This window comes from Oreochromis aureus, linkage group 23, assembly GCF_013358895.1.
Source record: "Oreochromis aureus strain Israel breed Guangdong linkage group 23, ZZ_aureus, whole genome shotgun sequence".
Taxonomy (NCBI): Eukaryota; Metazoa; Chordata; class Actinopteri; order Cichliformes; family Cichlidae; genus Oreochromis; species Oreochromis aureus.
This window is the reverse complement of record NC_052963.1, coordinates 4,743,222-4,765,144: the sequence shown is the minus strand read 5'-3', so window position 1 is coordinate 4,765,144 and position 21,923 is coordinate 4,743,222. Positions and strand designations below refer to the sequence as shown.

Below are 21,923 nucleotides of genomic sequence, written 5' to 3'. Positions count from 1 at the left end.
TTAATACTGATGCAATGGCAGAGTTACCATGAATTCAGTGATTCTTTGATCCTATGTGTGCGATACCTGAAAGTATAGGTAGGTTTCACGCTCAGCTTCCTGGAATTAAAACATAATGTCAGCCAAGAAATGTAAAGTGCAGCTTCATTAGCTTTTACTCTTTTTAACAGCGTTGAAGTTTTTCACAGTGGATTTTGTTTTTTTATTCTAACAAATCATCTGGAGGGGTTGTTGCTGACTTGTTGGACTTCACTGTGTGAATGGTTCATCACATATGGCAGCTGCAAGCTTTCAGGCCAACTTGCTGAATTTGATGGATAGTGAAAAGGCCTTCGGGCAGCATGTGTTGGCCCTCCCTATCTAACGCTTTCTTTCCTTTTTTCTGCCTTTGTTTCTTCTTCTCCAACTCGCTCCCCGCGCCTATTGATTATCAGAACTTCCTCTCGACAACTTCCTCTCTAATATCTCCTTTCCTCAGCGTGTCTTCACTCCTCTGACTGTTGGAGGTTCTCCAGCACTCTCCAAACAGGTCTGATCCTTAACAAAGGTGAGGGGCTGGAGCTCGTTGTGTTCCAGCACAGCAGAGGTGAACAGAGAGAGGTCTGTGTTCCTGGCACTCGATTCCTTCAGCATGCTGTCACGTCTCTTCAACTCTCCCCTTCTCTGATGTTACCTGACAGGTTAGGGTGTGTGTGTGTGTGTGTGTGTGTGTGTGTGTGTGTGTGTGTGTGTGTGTGTGTGTGTGTTTGTGTGTGTGTTACATGCGTTCTGCAATGAGGGGTAAGGTAGAGGGGGAGGGAGGAGGACAAACAACGGGATATGGATAGGGTCGGATTGGAGGGGGGCACAAGGGAAAGGATGCTAAGAAGAAATAAAGGTGGGAGGTAATCAAAAGCCGGGTGTATATGTGCGTTGTGGATCTATGTATAAGTGTGTTGGCATCTGTGTCTGTCTATTGATTTGTGTATTTGTGTGAGTGTGTGTGCCATGTACAGGGAGGGTGTGCGATGGCAATGCCTTCAGGCTCCTCCAGGCGTAAGAATCAGTGAGCAGGTGGAGCGCACCGGCAGCGCTGTCTTCTGACGAGTCCCTGCCGTCTCCTGTTTTGTCAGGACCCCTGGAGCAAAGACTGGAGAGCGTGCGTGCATGTGTGTGTGCGTATGTGTGTGTTGCGAGTGGCTGGGATGCACTGTGATCATTACGATTCACAATGGCTTTGACAGCAGGGCTCTGGAGCAGTGGACAAAGCATATGCCCAGGGAGATAACTGGTTGGTTGACTGGTTATCTTACAGGCTGGCTGCTGTGCTGACTGCGTCCACTTCACTAATGAATCCAAATCTTTTAATTGAACCAGACTTCACTTTGTATACAAGACCTGCTCGGTGAAGCTGATATGTCTGTATTGCATCAGGCAAGGCCATGAGTCTGAATTATTTGTTTGCTCTCAAAGTTGTGATTAATTTTGCAGAAGTCTCGCTTCTATTCAAGTGGATTCAAAGCAGCGGACAGAGAGCATGTTTTTGTTTTTGGAATGTGAATATTTGGAACTGCTGCTACAAAATGAAGCCTGTCTATAGTAATATTACTGGAGAATTGTCATTTGCTCTTACATGCAAATTCCTTCAACAGAGGAAGAGTTGTGTGTGTGTGTGTGTGTGTGTGTGTGTGTGTGTGTGTGTGTGTGTGTGTGTGTGTGTGTGTGTGTGTGTGTGTGTGTGTGTGTGTGACTACCCCAAGTGTGTAAGTGGCTCAGGTGGTAAAGACAGGACGTCCTAATAATAGCCCCCTGTCTCCATACTGGTCCACAGGCTGTAGCCGTATCGATTCTGCCTCTCCATCTTCAGTGTTGCCCGGCATCGTTATAGAGCCAATACGAAGGGTTTGGTTGGGAATCTTGTGCAGCACAGAGCAGCTATTTCTCCGACCCGAGCTGGATAAAGCCGAACGCCCTGGGGGGAGACAGCAGTGGTTTTTAATTGTTTGTAGTGTTAGTTGGCCATGCTGGAGGCGAGCTCTCCAGGGATGGGCCTCCAGTCCAGGTCCTGACCTCACCGCTCACATACAAACATCAACAACAGCACCAACGTGCTAATGCACATATTCCCGCACACATGTGCTGTAGAAATAGTGCCTCAAAACACATAAATACTTGTATGTAATTAAAATCAGAATTAAGATTTATACTAAAGCCTGAAAAATCTAACAAAAACTCTTTGCTCTGATTTGATCCCCATAATATCCATTACATGGGGATGGAGGTTTTTTTCTTCACATTTCATAGGAACACCAAAGACATATACAACTTTACATTAACTATATGCAAACTACGGCGATTTTTAAATTGTGGTAACACATAAGATACATAATAAATGTGTTATGAATTTTACTTAAGGGCCTTTTATTCGTGTGCGAGACTAATCATTCCTAACAGTGAGAACCCAAATGGACGTCTTATGCAGAAAATCTAAAATCTTATCTGTACTTGAGCTTTTTTCCCATCATCTGCAGAAGTGGATGTTTTATCCTTTGATCTGCAGTACATTAAAGTAATACTGTGGGTTTGAAAAAACCATTAGATGGCCTTTTGCAGGGCAGCAGGTCTCTTTTAAAAGCACAATGAACCTCTGCACAGATCAGGTTAGAAACTTAGTTAAAGCCACAATAACACATAGTCTCAAATTAGTCTTAAATGGTGTTAGCCCTCAAATAAGACTATTGACTCTTGACCTGTGCTGTTGTGGTTCAATTACACCTACAGCTTTTTCCTGTTTTCAGCTGTTCAGAGCGAGATGGCGAGTTCTCAGAATCACTCGAGAGTTAAAATATTCACATGCTGTGTGTTTTGCCTTCATGCCTGCCTATCTCGCAGTCCGTCTGTCTGTCATCGTGGCAGGTCTTGTTGAATAGAGAGTGGGTCATCTCCCTGACAGAGCTCAACTGGTAGTTATGGCAGCCTCGCCACGGCTGGCTGGCTCCACACAGTCACCAGGAGACAGGGGATCATCAAGTCTGTCCTCCTGCTCCAACACACACATATATGACTGTGTTGCACACAATCAAGTGCTCAATGTCTTAAAAGCAAAAACATGCACCTACTATAATAAAGTTGTAAAATCATTATGACATATGCATGCATGGATTTTACAATTATCACAGGTATGCACTATTAAAAAATGTATTTAATTGGAGTTGAATTAAAGCACAAAAGTAAAGTGTTTATGTAAGCAGCAAATTATCAGAGGCACAGGTATTTTTGTTTTTACTACACCTAAACTTGCATTTTTCAAATGGCCAGCAGGGGGCAATTCCTCTACTTACAAAAAATAGATTTAGGCTGTGACTGCCCTACCATACAAGCATGCAGTGTCCTCAGTCAGATGTAAAAATGGTTAAATGCAGCTGTTGACATCATATCAGTCCATCTCTGAATACAGTCATTAAAATAGATGAACAAGTAGCTAGCAACCGAGCAAGGTTAAAACTTTATGTTAAAATTTTATGTTATCATGACAACAAAAAGTTCTAGCAAAGAGCTAATTTTTTTCTCCTTGTGACAGCTTTTAAAAGAAGACCGAGCTCTTAATAACATTAAGATTAGTGAAAAACCCTAACCCTCGTCCTACCCTAACCCTGCCTAGGTGAGCTACTACTTTGAACATATTTTAGACTCCATCAGTATAATTAGTATGATAAATGTTTCGTAATGACAAAAAACTTTAATTATTACCTTTTAATAGCCATTGTAGATACTCTTGTCTATCTGTGTACCAAAATTCATGACATTCTCCTTGACAGCACATCCACCACTGGAAAAGCAGCACAATCCGACGCCTGGAAGGTTAGAAAATTGTTCTTCTTCTTATAGTTTTTGGCAAAAGTTGTATAGTGTTCAGTAATGGGAATAACAACGTTACAAGCAACGGCGTTACTAACGGCGTTACTAACGGGTTACTTTTTTCAGTAATGAGTAATCTAACTAATTACTATTCCTATCGGTACAACGCCGTTACAGTTGCTAACAAGAAAATGCGGTGCGGTCGCGTTAGTATTTTTCAACAAACAGAAGGCTGAAGCTGTCTTCAGTTTACCGCATCTTATATCAGCTGCACGAAGTAGCTGTAAGTAATCTGGGCGCTACAGCTTTAAGCAGCTGCGCGCGCTCCCGCGGGCGGCAATCACTTTCTGGCAGACGATCACTTTTTGGCACAACACCTGGAGCTAAGGGGGCAAAACAATCGCATGAGTGCTGCTGTTTGACTGAGGAAGAATAAAGTAATCGTGGTAAGCCAATCACATAACCACTTCAAGATTACAAAGCAACAAGGTGATATATACCAGTTTTTAAATTGTGTTTATAGGCCACATAAAACCAGAGTCATGATAAACAATATATACACGGCGTTTTTTCCGGAATAGTTTCGTCACATTTACTGTCTAAGGACAGCGCTAGCAAGCACTCTCTGCTTATGACCAGAAAACAAGAAACAAAACAAAACAAAAAACAGCCCTTTTGTGTTGGTGGAAAAATGCACCATGTCGGGACCAATCAAAAAAAAAAAACACACATGACATTTGGTTGTTTAGGAAGATGGGGAAGTTTTAGGGGTGACATGAAAGAAAGAGAGAGAAAGACAGCAGAAAAAGAGAGAGAGAGCTAGTTTTGAGATGTGAGAGATTTGTTACGTTTAGCGTGTTTGGAGTGTGTAGTTAATGTGTTGTCTTATGTAGTTAGTGTGTAGTGTTGTGGATAGTTTTGTGTTGTGTGTCAGAACAATGAGGCGACTGCTGTCTCCAGGTAGAGAACAGGAGTGATACACCTGCTTCTGTCAGACCTGCAGGTATCAGGCTGTGATGTTCTCTTTTATAATGGACAGAAATTATTTTTTTGGAGTGGCACAAATAATTTGTGTGGCATCTTATTGAATGCAGAACAGCTGATTGTTATGTAAATAGTTTGAAATGGTTACAAAAAAGGGTAAAAGGTAAATGGCTGCAAATAACTTTGTCAATTTTAAAATCCTATGTACAAGTTTTGCAAACAATTTATATTTACATTTAAAGTTATGAAATATGATTCAATAAACATGTTTGTGGTTGTTACAGTAAAAAATATAACCTTTTCTACACAGATTTTATGTTTTTTGTCTGATTTTAGATCAACTGTGTTAATACAGTATGTCAAAATGAAAACATAACTGTAAATTCAGGCACGTGAGGTTGTGCTGAAAAGGATGATACCAAACAAGGCAATTAATTCATGTAATTAATTACTTTTAGAATATTGTAACTCAGTTACTAACTCAGTTACTTTTTTGAAGAAGTAACTATAATTAATTACTTTTTCAAAGTAACTTGCCCAACACTATTAGTGTTAAGTAAATACTTATATTTCCTAACATAAAAAGTGAAGAGTATTCAACTTTGATATATTTTCGCTGCTTAGGAAAAGCAAAGAGAAAAAAAGGAAATAAAAAAGCCATAACCCCACCAGTGAATGTCCCAGTTGTTCCAGAAAGCCAACAGTGTTTTAATCTTCTTCGCCACTTAATGTCCCATTTAAATGTTCTGCAGCCTTCAAATATGAATCATGAATATCTGCGCCCGGGGGTTGGCCAGCACAGTCTATTAGAATACATCACTACCCTACCAGGGGACCACTTTGTGCATCCCTCTAAAATGTATCATATCTCCACTGTAGAGAGGGAGACATGACTTCATGTGTCTTGTGATGTAAGGATTATTACAATTCATGAAATTCAAACACTTATGGCAGTGCCATTAATTTGAACCATAAGCCATTGGGGAGAGATTTACTGCAGAGTTAAGGGCGATCACACCATTAAAGGACTTGGGAGGAAGATGGAGAGAGACTGCGAGAGATAACTGGATAGAGCTGGAACTTAGCAATAGCAGCAGCTGTTTGAATTTCATGTATAAGTGCAGCAATTAATATTTCCATTTCATGCTCTAAGGTCAACTTTGCAAACATTTTCGTCAGAATTAGAGGGGGAATCGTTGAGTTCTGAAGGTTCACTAGTTAAACCATAACCCCTGCCTTCTGCTTTGGCTCTATCTCAGACTACATGCAAAAGTGCTGAATTTTGCATGAGCGCCTGAGCATATAGCAACTGAAACCCTATTGCGTTGTTTACTGATAGGTCCTTGAGGCATCTCACTCCACGCAGCCCATTCCGATAAGACAACGCACACAGCTGTCTCTGGTCGGTGCTGTGTGATGGTCTTGTTATACAACAGAACAACAGGCAGAGGTCAGGACATGCAGACATGCTGCTTAGCTTCAAAATGACCATTAACAAAGTGCCCCCCTCGTGTTCATTTGTGAGCTAGAGCTGGTATAAATTCACATGACTTCACATTCTGAAACAGAATGGTCTGTCTTTCACACTGTAAGCGCAACAAATTGCACTTTTTCTATTGCCAAAATTGAGATTTTTACTGCTGTGTGATATGATACATTAAAAGTTTTATAGGAAAGATTACCTGACTTTCACTGCTGTCAGTTATGGCATTATAATTAGGAGAATGTTAGCAAAGGAATAGAAAGCGGTGAACAACAGCTAGTCTGGCACCTGCAAGTTTTACTAGGATGTCATGTATGATGTGGGAAGTTTTAAGCAGACAAGAAAAAAAGCGTATAATTTGATTTTGTTTGGAAAAACTGTCATTTGCAGAAATTAGAGAGAAAAAACTTCAAGTAAACCTTCCATAGCTTACTAGGCACAATACTATATAATACTCGGGATCAGCCAGCAGCTCCTACAAAATAAAATGAATAGAAGCATGTCTAAGCTGAATACTGCATTTAAATCTAACATAATAAGTATCTAATCAGTGTCTTTGGGAAAATTTAAAACAAAAAGTTAAACAAGCTAAGTAAAAACTCAACAACAGACATGACTACTAAGATAACTGAAAAGAACCAGAGAAAAGAGTGAAAAAAGCAAAAGAATTAACAAGACTGTGAGAGCAGCTAGTTAGAAAGTTCAATTCAATTCAATTTTTTTTATATCGCGTCAAATCACAACAACAGTCACCTCTAGGCGCTTTGTATTGTAAGGTAGACCCTACAATAATACATACAGAGAAAAAACCCCAACAATCACTCAGACTCTACACAGTCTGGCTGAAGCTGACTGTGTAGAGTGAGCAGGAGGACCCAAGTGCAGACATCAAAAATGAAACTTTGCTTTAACTAAGGACGAGCCGTTTATTCAAGGCTGGGTTAACAGTACAAAAATAAAAGGGCAAAGGTGAAACTAAACAATAACCTAGGCTAGGTTAACTAAGATTATAACATGAAAAAACCCTGAACGTGAACCTGAACCTGAACATGAAGCTCTGACGTGGATATGTAAAAAACCTACAAACATGACGTGAACATAGCAGACGACCGGACGAGAAATACATGAAAACACACAAGAGGTGATCAGGGGAAGTGGAAACACATGGGGAAAAAGCTGACTGGAATCATGATGCTACCATGGAAGTGAAACTAAACACAATGAACATAGGACACAAGAACTCGTCAAAATAAAAAAGGAAGCATAACAGGATGCAGACGTAGTAACACGAGCCTGATGACAGAACACATTTAGGGCGAAGGAGCCGGCCAGAGACCACACCCACGCCACAATAACTTAAACAAACAATATCAAAATATAAGAAAACTCAAAACACTGGGTCAAACGACCCAGGACCGTAGCAGAAAGTAATTATTGTTCAGCTACTCACTTAACAGTGTTTGTAGCTCGTGTCTGGCTCAGCACACACACCACTTTAAAATGGCCAATGGGAAAATAGTGGTTTTCTGATGGCCAGTTTCAATTTATGAAAATGGTTATGAAGTGGGTTATGGGCAATGAAAGAACCTAGAATCAATTTTGACATCAATCTGACCTGCTTTATTTAAAATTTTAATTCATAAATATATGTGAGGGTAACTTTTACTGAGGTTCTACCTTCTATGGAAAAAAGTAAATGCAACAGCAGGTTATGATTTACCATAATGGTAAATCGTGTTGGCTTACAATATGGATTCTTTTTACTTTTAGTCAGATACATAGAAAAAGGTTTCAAAGCAACACACATTGATTTTCTCTAGTCCTTATTTCACCTCACCATAGAGACATGCATTTGTATGGTGGACTCAGAATGAATCCAGCTGACTGTAGTCTTCTCCAAGTGGCTCAAGCTCTGTGTTTGCTATCATTTGTCACATGGCTACAGTGTTATGGGTTCAAACAGAAATTTGCAATGGCTCAGTGCACTCCAACAGCACAGTTTTCCATCTCCGCTCTAGCCTGGCCCAGTTTCATTATCCGCAAGGTATTCAAGGAGTAATGGCTTCTAGGGCCACAAACCTATTGGCCATTTCAAGTTCTTTGCCCAGACCTTTGTTGTTATTGTTCAAGAACTGTGTGCAAGTGTTTGAAGAGACGGAATCGCACGGCCAACTGCAGCTGTACGTCTGATTGCGGTAGTAAAAGACGTGATCTCTGAGCAGCTCCTTTGAGGATTTAAATACACATTGGAATCTTTTGCTTTAAAGCTGATTTGACAGCAGAAAAGTATGGGGAAAAAAGCCACAGAGAATTTATTTTAAGTGTGGCCTTGGTTCTTGCATGCTCCAATCATGCAAGAAATTCTCCACATTCACTGACAATCACACAACTACAGTATGTGAAGTAGGAAACTGTATGTAAACTTGTTGTCTTTTCCCAGGCATAAAATAATTTTCTGCACCAGTGGCAACAATTAAGGAAATTAACGGCGCTGTATCATGTCAACAAGTAAAAATAGCTTTGTTTATGTGCTTAAGATTCAGGTTTCTGCTGTGTCTACATGTTAACATTGTCTGCAAACCGGGCCGTCTTTTCTCTGGGGAGTAGCTGTAGTGTAACTTCAGCTCCATTGAACATCACTCTTCACTGGGTTTGAGGTATCTGATTGAGTCCATCCATGTGGAGCGCTATTGAATCAAAAGAGTAAACCTCAAGGATATGGCCCACCACACACACACACACACACACACACTGTGTGTGAGCTAGGATAAATCCTCACACTTACAAATGACAGCACACACACAAAACCTCTGAATTATAAGCAGGTGCACACACTTACAGTTAGGCCTAGAAATGTTTGGGCAGTCACACAAGTTTTGTAACTCAGCTGTGGACTGAAACATGTTCAACTCACAGTGCTATGATGAATATAGACTTTTCAGCTGTAATTGGAGGTGTTAAACTGTTGAGGAAGCTACTTTTACACACAGTCAACTGTTTTCAGGCGCTCTGCTGACATTAGAAATGCTTTTCAGAAGACCTGCTTTAAAAATTAAGCAGGTAAAAGATCTGTAGTTTATTCCAAGTCTGGCATTTGAATGGGAAAGCTGTGGTTCTTAATCCAGATCCTACATTCAAAGGAGCTCTCAAAACAAGTGAAACAGGTCATGCCAGAACATTAGGAGTGTCAATATAAGTCATTCTGGTACATTCTGAGAGAAAATAATAAGGCCTGGAAGTCCATGTTTGATACTGTAGCAATGGTGAATGTTCACAGCTGCAGAAAACCCTCCACCAGAGTGACAAACACTTTTCGGTAGGCTTATCATTATCCAAGTCTAAAAAAAGAGACAAGACTCAAAAAGAGAAAATGCAGAGATCACCCCACAAAGCCTCAGACTTTGCCAAAACACATCTAAAGCAGCCAGAACAGTTTTCTTAGGATAGATGACACTGTGATCAACCTGTGACAAATAAGGAAGGAAAACAAATCTGGGCAAGACTTAGAACAGATCATGATCTTGCATTATGTCGCAACTGAAAATAAGTGTACCATACAGAAGTGGCCAAATCAGGAATTTTCACTTACAAAACTGAAGCCAGAAAGGTTAGAAACAGGCAACAACCAAAGCCAGCTGAAGTAAAGGCCTGGCAAAGCATTACAGAAGAGGACACCCATTCTTTGACAATGTTCATGGGCTCCAGACTTTAGCCAGTTATTGCCTGAAAGGGGTTTTCTACAAAGAGGTAGAAAACAGCATATTATTTATTCTAAAAATATTTACATTTGTACCATATCGTATTGTCCACAATAATGCCACTGTAACAGTGATGTTACAACGAGACGAGCCCAGAAATGCCTGAGAATGAGATCGGAGTCCCAGCAGTTGATGATCCTCGACTTCAGCAGCTTCCAACGAAGCACAATGGTTTACAAAATACGCAAGAAATCCGTTCTGGCTTAAGGCAGAAATAGTAGACTTGTTTTGAGGCAAAAACACATTGTCAAGTACAACCAGACTGTGAAGGGCCATGAAGCCGAGACGCTGGCAGTTGCAAAAGTGCAACCCAGAAGTAAACAAAGGACTCAACCTAGGATGACTTGAACATTCATTGGTTGCATGCCATATGACACGAATCTGCTTTTACCTAAAATTTCCAGGAAAAACACTACCTACCCACAAAAACCCACAGACTCAAAAACAGTTTCTTCCCCAAAGCCATAACCACCCTGAACTCACACATGTACCGATAACACAGCCCCCCCCCCCTAATTTTTTTTTCTTCCCACTTCCTCTATGGACCACCACTGTGCAATACCAATTCTATGTGCAATAACCCAACTGTATATACACAACACTATTTATTATATATTACTTTTTTTAAAACCGGCTTGTATATTTGTACATTTTATATATATATATCTTTTTCCCCATGTTAATACTGTCCATATGTATATAGCGCTGCAGAACTGTACTCCCCCCCCCAGCATGTTTGCACTGAGTAGGAGATGCTCTGTATGTCATTGTACAACTGTATAGTGACAATAAAGGCATTCTATCTATCTATTTTGTGTTTACATTTGATTTATGTTGTGTCATATTGCTGCGTCACTACTGTTGCATGATAATTCAATTCAATTCAATTTTTTTTTATACAGGGCCAAATTACAACAACAGTCACCTCAAGTAAGGTATTATAAGGTAGACCCTACAATAACACATACAGAGAAAAACCCAACAATCATATGACCCCCTATGAGCAAGCACTTTGGCGACAGTGGGAAGGAAAAACTCCCGTTAAACAGGAAGAAACCTGCGGCATAACCAGGCTTAGGGAGGGGCAGCCATCTGCTGTGACCGGCTGGGGAGAGAGACGGAAGACAGGATAAAAGACATGCTGTGGAAGAGCTATACTATATAGTTGCTACTGCTGCTTGCAACTTGTGGACCTAGATTCACTCTTTGAACTTGGTAGTCTCTCATCACTGATAGCAGCTCGCTGAATGATCAAATGCAGTCTAGTATTTTTTTTCTGTATCGTCAGATATAATTTTGAGGCTATGTTGCACACCCCAAGTTAATGCAGTGGTTTTATTCAGCCCCTTGAATTAAAACTGAGAGTCTGCACTCCAGCTGCATCACGTCAAATAGGGCGGTGTTACGAAGGTAAACCTGTGAAAACTGCATCAATGTCCAAGAACGTCTAGATCTGTAAGAACTGTAAATGTGTCTGTTTTAAAAACTTCAATTTACAGTCTGGTAAATTTCTTTTTTAAATTCAATGACTGATTGAAGCAGAGGAGCCTGTGATTTATCATTTAATCCCAGCATGTGTCATCGGTTCTTCCCACAACACTGAAGAGATTTTTTTTTAATCATAATTATATTGTTCCTGATTGTCACGTGTTGATTTGCATTAGTGGTAAAAAAGCAAATTCCTGCTCAGAGGGAGATTGGTCTGATTTCAAAGAGGCAACAGAGAGAGATAGAGACGGACCGGTCAGCAACAATAACCCTGCACTCACCACTGCAGGAGCCAATGCTGCACTATTCGGCTACACCTCTCAAGTGGTTAATTAAATGAGTCCACGCACAGAGCTAGCACACTACGCTTGGTTTACCATAAACAATGTGATTAAAGCGGCCATGGGGCAGCCAGAATGTAGAGTTGGGAAGAGAAAAAGAACTCCGATCACCATGGAGATGTGTGAGAAAAAAGGTATGAATGCAGATAGGGATGTCATTATTACTTTTTTATTCATTATTTTCATAATGACTGTCATTATGCACAGGCTCTGATTGAATTCCATTTTGTTAGTCAGGTTTGTGGCGAGCAGAATAATTATCACTTAAGTGATATTAAGATTCATGCTGAACATTTTCATGGTCAGAGCCGGTGCATGTGCAAAAGGACTTGCTTGTCTTTGATTATAAAAGAAAAGCAGAAAGAAGTGGAAATGAGTTGTGACTGATTAGAACAGAGACGGTAACATTGCAGATCATTTTAAATGCCAAATGGGAATATTACACGCACATTTAAATGCATCGTTTTATTGTTTTTACTTTGATTACTTCATGAACAGCATAACCTCTTTTGTTCAAAATGGAAAAATTCAAAAGCACTCATCCAGTCAGTATATAAAAGTGATGCTTACATCGTTAGAGGTGTAACCATCAGTGGACTAATTCATTTACAGCATGTGAAATAAAGTGTATTCATTGATTAAATCTGTGCAGCCATAAAAATGGAGGATAACACGGTCATTTAGTTGCAAAGAGACTTTGCTTTGTGAATCTGTCAGAAGAATCCAACAAGAAACAGTTCTTTATGACACATAATAAGAGTTCTTACTAATGTCAGCACATGGTGACACTGTATTTCATTCAATTGTGAAGTCAACAGAGGCCTCAGTGCTCTGTAACTGAACAAATGCATCCGTGAGACGTGGCTGCTTCAAGCACCCGTATTTTATCTCTTCACGCACAATCTTTGGATGATTCTTTTATTGTCAACAAATGTATGGCCTAGTTTTCTATGTTCATTGTAGCCTACTCAAGCAGGAGAAGGAGGAGCATTTTGTACTGAGGAAAAGTCTCGAGTTTCCCCTCGTTTCTTCATGTTTTGGTAGGAAAATATGTACAAGCTTAAAATGAATCCAATATATGAGGCAAAAACAGAGTTAGCACCATTCTGATGAGCTTGAAAGTCAATATTTGGTGTTATCGCGTCTATTCTTGAACACAGCCTGAACTGGGAAACCACTGTACTTTTCTGCACTTTTACTTTTGACAAGATCTCAGCCCCAAACCAGAGCCTCCTCATGAATTCAGATTCATCACTGAGACCTGTCGCCACTAATTTTCATTCTGCTTCTTATGTAATTCAGCATGCCTCAGCCTTTTCTCCCTGTTTGCCTTCCTTAAGAATTGTTTCTTGACATCCACTTTTCCACAAAGACTATTTCTAATGAGGTTTTCCCCAACAGCAGATCTGTCAGGTCTTTGGACATGCTAAGATTGCTAAGTTGTCTGTTATATATAGACTCAAAACTCCGTCATTTTTTGAATTATGTGCTTTTTCTATGCTCAAGAACAGTGTTAAGTTACTTAACAAACAAACAAACAAACGAAAATAAGCATTCCTCTGAAATGCTCAGGTACAAGAACTGGAAAGCCAGTTAATGTCCAAAGAAAAGCTCTGACAGACCTTTAGAAAGCTTAGAGAACTATTGCTCCTTTTATTTTACTCTTTTAAAAAAATGACGTTAAAGTCTGGCTACATGGAAGCAAAATACAGAGAAATGGGGGAGACTTTTGCACAGTACTTTTGCACAGGCAACAGTATATTTCATATTCTTACATCAGGATGCACTCCATTTAAACTAAATACCTCTTCTCCTATAGGAGTTTTAACACTGACAGTTTGGCATCAAGTGTAAATATATATATATATATATATATATATATATATATATACATATGTATATATATATATATATATATATATATATATATATATATATATATATATATATCAATATTCCATTGAAATCTTAAACATTATATCAACATTTTTTATATCAAATATTTAATATCTTTTGAATTTTTTTTTACTATAAATTTGATATAGTTAAAGGATAACCTTATGTAACCCTATGCTATCAGAACATGACTTTTTTGTATCACTCTCCAAAGCCTCAGCAATCAGGAGATGAAGAAAATAATCATTCTGATACTCACAAAAAATATTTTTTACATTTTCCAAAAAAGTCCCTTTTGTTTGTCTCTAAAACAAAAAGATTAGATTAGGGTGTGGCGCTAGGGTTGGAGTCGCCACTGATGAGGACTTTGACCTTTATCAGGTTGATGCTTAATGATTGCAAAATATTGGAGCTGAATTCTTACAAACATAATTTTTATTAAATGATGCTATATAAAAAATAAGAAAGAAAAGTGGTGATTTGGGGGGTTGATCGTCTCCAAACATAAAATAAGGAATTTTGGGGCACTCTGTGAAATAATATATTGCAAAGAATGCTAAAGATAAAGCATTCCCTTACTTGCTTTGATTTTGTCAGCTTCATAATATATGCAAGATGAGTTTGGGGCTGTTTTGGCCTTTACAAAAAAGGACACATGAATTCCCAGCTGAATTCTTATTGAGTTCTTAGATGTACTTGCACATCGAAGAACTCTCTGTCTCCGTGTTGTCTTTTCCCTGCTCTCTGTCTCTCTCTGCCTCACACAGCAGCAGCAGCGGCAGCAGCAGCAGGCGGGCCTGCAGCCTACCAATGCGTTCAGTGAGGGGGGATTTGGCCAGGCTCTAATCAATCACTGACAGATTACCTCCAAAGCCACTTCCACAGCCATTAAAGCAGGACAAATGCAGAATTGCAACTGAACAAGTTGGAGTTTTTAAGCCAACACCAGGACTTCCTGGTTATTTGTCAAAGTCAGTGCTGCTGAGCCGCATGAGTGGTCGTGCGAGCGTGTCTGTGTGTGTGTCTATGTGTGTGTGCACAGGGCTCAGAGGCAAAGCAGGCCAAACGTTCACACTGTGTGTCAGGGAGAATGAGGGAGAGAGCAATAGACAGTAACAGAGTGACTGAGTTATTGTTAGTGTGTGTTTTTATGCTCTCAGGTGTGTGTGTGTGTGTATGTGTGCATGCAGGTGGCTGCGTCACACTTGGACCACTGGAGCTTACAGTAAATCACATTCCCCTTATTGCCAAATTTAGCAGCTTATGTTCAATAGGCTCTGCTCAAATCTACGCCGCGTCCTATCAGGCCGTTAGTCTGGGTTATAAAAGAGGACTGGCCACACTCTAGCCTCGAAGCACAGACAACTCATCCCTTTTTCTATTTCCCTATATTATTATTCTTTATCTGAGAGACTGGAAACACAGTCTGGGCTTTTCTAATCTCTCCGTTTTCTCCCCTTGGATTTTCTGCCTTTGAGATTCCCCTACAATTGTACCCTATTCACATGGGCTTTGTTTACATCAGGGTATATTTGATAGAAGACACTGAGAAATTGGATATCATCATTTTCATTTTCAGCCTGTATTACCAAGGGAATATAACCTATTCATAATGTAAAGAAAAACATTTTATTCTATAAGCCTTCCTCTTTATCCAAATAGATTCTGACATTTTTACTTTGTGGCAGACAAGGCAGGTTAAGTGCTGATAATTATTTGGAGAAGATGAAGAAAAATATGATATGCAGGGAGGTGACATCAAAGTAACGGGTTTTGTTGCATGTTCTGCCTCTTATAAGTGGGAATATGGTACATTTGCAGCCGAAGCTTGATTATTGTGACGTTCGGGGATTCCTTTGATTAGGTGTTTTGTCTTTGCCTTGCATTAAAGAACAGGGCCTCGTTTTTCATTTAGCACTGCAATTTCATAAATAACACGAGAGATTTCTTTGGGTTTTATTTATTTATTTAATTAATTTCGGGGCTGGTGGAGGGAGGGAAAAATTCACCCAAAAAAAGTGAAGCGTTGAAATGATGAGGGCCGACACTGAAGTCTGCAGGCGCTGGGGTTGAAATTTAGCTAGTCATGTGACTCTAACCCCCCCCCTTCTTATGACCCTGGAGATGGAGAGAGAAAGACAGAGAGGAGGAACACAGGAAGCAAGATTGTATTGGTAGGTGCGTATGTGCATTGTGTTTTGTGCACTGTGTGGGTGTCCATATTTGTGTGTGTGCGACTGTGTTTCTCCACCCCCCTCCTATTCAATTAAGAGCTTAAGCTCATTAGTGGCAGACTTACATCATTACCTCTCCAATGGCTAATGAGTTAAAATCTATTTAGATTTATGTTGCTGTTAAATCTTTCCCACACACACACACACACACACACACTTTTACACGTCACAAAAGTAGCCTTACACAAGGTTTTCCATAGCAGTGTGGGAGCCTTTTATAGCAACACTGAATATTCAAAACACTTGAATTATACCTTTTCCCTTCAGTATGGAAATCAGAGAGAGAGGGGGGGGGAAGAGTATGCTCTGTAATGTACTTACACACTGTAATGTAACACAGAGACCTGTTTCCCCCCCATTTAAACATTTCAGACCTGATGCATGGAAGCCTTTTTCCCTCTAACTAATAATTAGCGCTGCCTAACAAAAAGATCACTCCTCCACGAAGCCATTACATAGTGATTAACTGAGGTTTCAATCAATTTTAATTAATCCTTGATTGCATTGCCGGCTTGACAATTTTAATGAAGTGGTGGAATTGTAAAATAATAATAATTATTGATAGCGAAAGTTGCAGCGCAGGCCCGAGCCATAAGAAGCAGGATGGAAGGAAGGAAAGGAGGAAGGAAGGAAGCCACTGATGGAGGTGTGCGTGACCTCAGCATGGATGCACATTTAACCCCGAGTTATTATTGTTTCAAGCACATTTTTTAATAACCTCACTTTAAACTTGGCTACATTGACGATTATTTTTTTTCTCCCCCTCGCGCGCTAACTACTTAGTAGGGTGATATTAGGAACAATGAAGTGACAGGTCTTCCATCTTTGATGTCTTGTTTAAACCTGGTCTCCCCGCTGACGCTTTGATAACGCGCTAACTGGGACATTTTCATTCTAATTAGGGCTTCAATTGCTAATTCCATTTTGCTTGCTATAATTATCACTGGGAGATATTTGCGACTGCTGTGTGCGCTCGTGTTTTTTCTCTGCTCTGCTGCTTCTTCTCTGCTCGGTTTAAGAGGTGAATGCTAAAGTTTATCATCAGTGAGAACTTTTAAGCGATCGCGAGCACTGTGTTTAAATCAGTGTCCATGTGAGCAAATCAGTTCGTCGGTGATGTGCAAAGATTAAAAGGCGTGTCTTTTGCGCCAGAAACGCGCTTAAAGTTTGTCTGTGTGTGTGTGACCTTTCATATCCTAATACAGCTGAGTGGAAGTGACTTGTTAAAAGGCGTCTCTCCTCCAGCGCAGGCGTCCTCACTCTTTCTGTGTTTGCCTCTTTCGGCTCATCTCCCATCACCACTTACAAACTTAACATACAAATCAAGTGCCCACAATAACCTTATGGGTAACAATTGGACCACCCCCCCCCCCCCAACGTGCTTCACCCCCGCCTCCTCCTTTTGACGCATGCGCGTTGGCGAGCGTACTGGTCAGTCTGAGAAGCAGCTGTTCAGCGCTGGTGAAATTCCAACATGGCAGTGGCTGTGGTCAGTGTCTCCTGCGTTAACTTGGGATGGTTTCAGCTCACACGCAACCCGGCTTAACCTCGGCACCTCGCTCATCAGCAGGACCCCTCCCAGGGATCGATGCGACCATAACACTCGCCCCCCCACACACGCTCTCTCACACATACACACACACACGCACACACGTGAGAGGTCGACCTGTCACTGGAGAGGCGAGAGAGGGAGAGAGAGAGAGAGGTAAGGAACGGGGATCCGCTGCGTGTGCAATTAGAGCGAGTGGTCAGAGCAGACAGCGCGTCTGTGTGGAGGAGACGAGCTCGGAGCAGCCCGCCGCTCATCTCGGAATAGTGCATGTGCAGTTTGTGATTTGACAAGTTTCCCGATTTGCGAGCGATGCCCTCTGCGTAACGGGTTATTTATTCATCTGTCGGTGAAGCGCACCTGCGCCACACAGCGCGTGGATCGCACAGGCACGGACACGTAGGCTGCACCGTTGGCTTCCTGTTTGTGTGTGTCGACTGTGCGGCACTCCGAACAGAAAAAAGCCACAACTTGGGTGCACACACACACACACACACACACACGGAGGCTTTTTTCCTCTCCCCATTAGCTTCCATGAGGCGGGTACGGTTACAACAAGTTGCGCGTGCAGTCAGCGGAACCGGTGATATCGCGGCACGTGTAGCTATTAATGAATCTCGCAAACTGGACATTTGTGGTCGTAAGGAGCGGATTTAACTCGGATGACAGATCCGCACCAGTTGATTTTTCTCCGATATCGCCCTCCTCCTCGTCCTCCACCGCTGCCTGTCATCTCGGGCTCCACTTTCTAATGAGATGCATGTAGGTTAGATGGCTCTCCTATTGAGTTGCTTGGTCCAAAGACTCGCAGGGCCCACCTCTCACACGGCTTGAAATCCGAGCAGTGTTGCACCCAGAAAGTGTCTCCTATTGTAAAGCTTTTTTTTTTTCTTTGAGAGGGAATCCTTCCTTCCGCCTTTTCTTCCACAAATTAATTCCAATGCTCTCTCCTCCTCTTCCTCTCTCTCTTCTTCTCTCTGTTCCAGCACGACATGATCAGCAGCAGCAGCGTCTATGGTAGGTTGATGTTTTTTTTTCTCCATCAACTTATGTACTTGTTCACTATATATATATATATATATATATATATATATATATATATATATATATATATATATATGTATATGTGTGTGTGTGTATATATATATGTATATATTTATGTATGAATGTATATGTGTGTGTGTGTGTGTGTGTGTTTATATTTATGTATGTAAAACTATTAAAATAACATTGGGCAGCTGGGGTTGGGGGTTGGGGGAGCTGATGACCTCAGATTGTTTTCAGTGTTGACTCAAAAAGTGAATTCTTCATGTTTGAGATGGAGGTCCAAATTGTAGCTGTGTTGTTTGGATTAATTTTCTTTCTCTTAATTTTTTAAAAACTCATTTTTTTTCCTGTAACACAAACACAGCTTTGTGTAGCACACACACTACCTGGTAATTAATATTTGGTGACTAAGCCTGCAACATCTAAATTACACATGGCTTAATTTTGCAGCTCTAATTAGATTTTTTTTCAAGATATTAAATAAATGACATATTTTTTAATGGAATATTGTTTTTGAACTTTTTTTAAAAAAAATCCTCAGACCTGCAGATTAAATACAGCAGTTTGAGTAAGCTAATTATTTTTTTTCCTTGACATTTGAGAATATCATTGAGACAGAATAATGTGCTCAGAAATTCACTGATCATTTAATGAAACAAATGGATGTGACTGGAGTCGCTGTGCGCGAGACCTCTGTCACATTTTTACAAAGTGAAAAATACATATTTATGATTTTTTTCCCCTAGTTGCACCATATCTTTTTTGCTTCATTGTACTAAAGAAATATTCAGTGCTAGTTATTATTTTTCTAATAAGGTGAGGGATTTCTTGCGTGATAGAAGAATGCTGATGTAACATTGAGAGCGCATATTGCTCCAAAATTAAATTCAGTTTTGAAATTTCAGCCACATAAACACACAAATAAAAAAACCCTGCACGCGTGTTGCTGTTGTGCCGATGCACAACAAGAAGGTTCACGTTGAGGGCGAGAGTTTTAGGATGGACGACGGCCAAGTTCTGTAATTGCACAGTCTTGGTTTTTTTCTAGTGGCTGTTAGTGAGAACTCAACCTTTCGTCTCTGATCTCTGAGCTCACACATGCAGTCGTTCACTTCACCTCACCTCCTCTCTCCTCCTGTCTCGCCTTTATTTCTCTTTATATGTGCACGCGCTGACGTTCTCACACTTCTGTGAAAATGTGGAAGTTATCCTGATACTGGTTTCATTGTTCCAAATTAGCATGCAGGTATGCACATGTAAGTAGCAGCGAACAGTTAAAACTGAACACTTTCTGCGGCTTTTTGTTCCTAAATTAGTCCAAACTGATTTTATTTGCACATGCGGGTCTGATTTGCAGATGTGATTTTTCTGTTCTTTTTATTGGGCACTCGCGTACACTCGCTTTGTTGCTGTTTTTGAGACTCGTGTGAAATGCGGGCTCTGACGTTTGAGATGGGGAGCATGAGTTTTTCCAAAGGCAAGTGTGTGTGCACAAGAAGGAAATGCAGGAGCAGCCACACGCGCTGTTGATTTTTGTGTGTGTGTGTGTGGCCTACTGTAAATAATGTAGATACTGAGCGGTTTGTTTATTCCTTTGCTCCAGTCCTCAGCGTAAGATCTGCGTCCACTGTGTGAGCTTGTTGCAGTGACAGTCACAATAATCCCCCTCATTATACACATAAAGTATCGCCTCACATCTCCAACGGCCTCACAGTAAAGCTAATAGGGACAGAGTGTGGAGAAATAATAGGAATAGCAGAAAAAGTGCTTTACAAATAGGCGGCCCTTTACTCTGACTTTATCTATCTAAATGTGGACTTTTCCCTCAAATGAACAGAGAGAGTCGGTGTGCTGCAAGGGTGGCTAAGCTACTCCCAGCGGGGCCGTATAAATAAATTATCCTGACACTTTCTATCAGTATGTAATGTTTACCATTAAAAGCTGTTTTACCATCCTGCAACCACCGGCATGCGATCCAGTCTGCCCCGCGGGACTCCTGCCAGATGTAAGGGGATGTGGGTGTTGGGGGGGGGAGGAATACTGGGCTTTTCAGACAGAGGGAGAAGGAAGGAAAGAAAGAGAGACATTTGTTAGTCTTTGCCACATCCATATCAGTGGATTTCTCCTGTCTGAGCATCCTGACAAAGGGGCCTCTTCAAATGAGATCTAGGCAGGGTTGTCATCTTTTAGCAAATATGTTAAGTGTTATCTTTTGTGCTCTTGGCTTGCCGAGCGGAGCTGGACCCCATGGGAACCCGGCGCATGCAAATAGAACAAATCCCTCTCGGACCTGTCTGTCTGTTTCGCTCTCTTCCATCTCTCCTCCTCCCCTCCCTGCTCCCCTTCTTTTCTCCGTGTTTGCTCGACAGTGCGTCAGCCTATCTTGTCTCTTTGCTCTCTCATCTATTTCACTCTTTGTCCACTTATTTCCTCCCTCTCTCTTCCTCTCTCTCCCTCGTTCTTCTCTCTCTCTGTCCCAGAAGACAGTGCTGGGGCTGTGTGTCAGCTAACTGTAGCGAGGCTGTGTAGTCTTTGTGTGTTTCCCTGCGTGCTAGCTGACAGCCCCCTCCTCGCTGGTCCAAGTTCCTCTTCTCAGAGACGGCAGGTAGCTGTCGGTAGGGCCGCTGCCTGTGTTTCTCCGTAGATGAGTGGACACCAATTCCTTAAAATCCTTGACACTGTGATCCACTCTATCCTCCTCTTCCTCTTTCTATGTTTCCCCCTCCTCCCCTCTTTTCCCTGCTACACTGCCTGCATCTTTTTTTTTTTTTCATAGTTTCGCATGGGGGTTTTGTTTTTTGTGACTGACAGTTGCCGCTTGATAATTTTTTTTTTTTCCTCTTTTCCTCATGTTGCGACTCAACCTTTTTTGCACACTCTTCTGATTCCTATTCACTTTTCCTGGCAACTCTCCTTCTCAGTGCTGACTAGTTATTATCCAGTCAAAATCTGATGGGGGTTCTTAAGTGAAGGGATAGCCACATAAGACTGACTCCGTGGAGGAGTAATACCTACAGCTTACTACCAAAGATCCTGCTGTAACCTGTGATGCTCAGTGCTAAGATTGTGCTTTTGCACTTGAAATGCCAGACGTGGTTAATCAGGTTTTGGTGCTATTATAAAAGGGGGAAAAAACATGTAAGAAAAAGTTAGGCGTTAAAAGATGTGCAGTAATGAATTTAAGTTTGACGCAAATGAGGAAAGAATTGCAACAAATGCAGCAGAAACTGATCTACGACCAGTGTAACCAAATTTACAGATTTATTACCCCCCTCCCAACACACACACACACACACACACACACAC

The 21,923-nt window shown here is 41.0% G+C and overlaps 1 protein-coding gene across 2 annotated transcripts in view; it reads left to right on the top strand.

Annotated features, from left to right (window-relative positions):
• The first annotated feature begins 3,808 nt into the window (after positions 1-3,808).
• Positions 3,809-21,923, top strand: part of LOC116321000 (fidgetin-like) — a 43,721-nt gene continuing 25,606 nt past the window's right edge. Inside the window, exons 1-2 of one of the 2 annotated variants that reach the window (XM_039606284.1) lie at positions 17,471-17,726; positions 18,557-18,587. In XM_039606284.1, the coding sequence (XP_039462218.1) occupies positions 18,563-18,587 (25 nt within the window). In that variant the 5' untranslated portion in view covers positions 17,471-17,726; positions 18,557-18,562. Of the gene's footprint in view, positions 3,841-17,470; positions 17,727-18,556; positions 18,588-21,923 lie in introns of those variants that run through there. The other variant, XM_031740742.2, reaches the window with a different exon arrangement.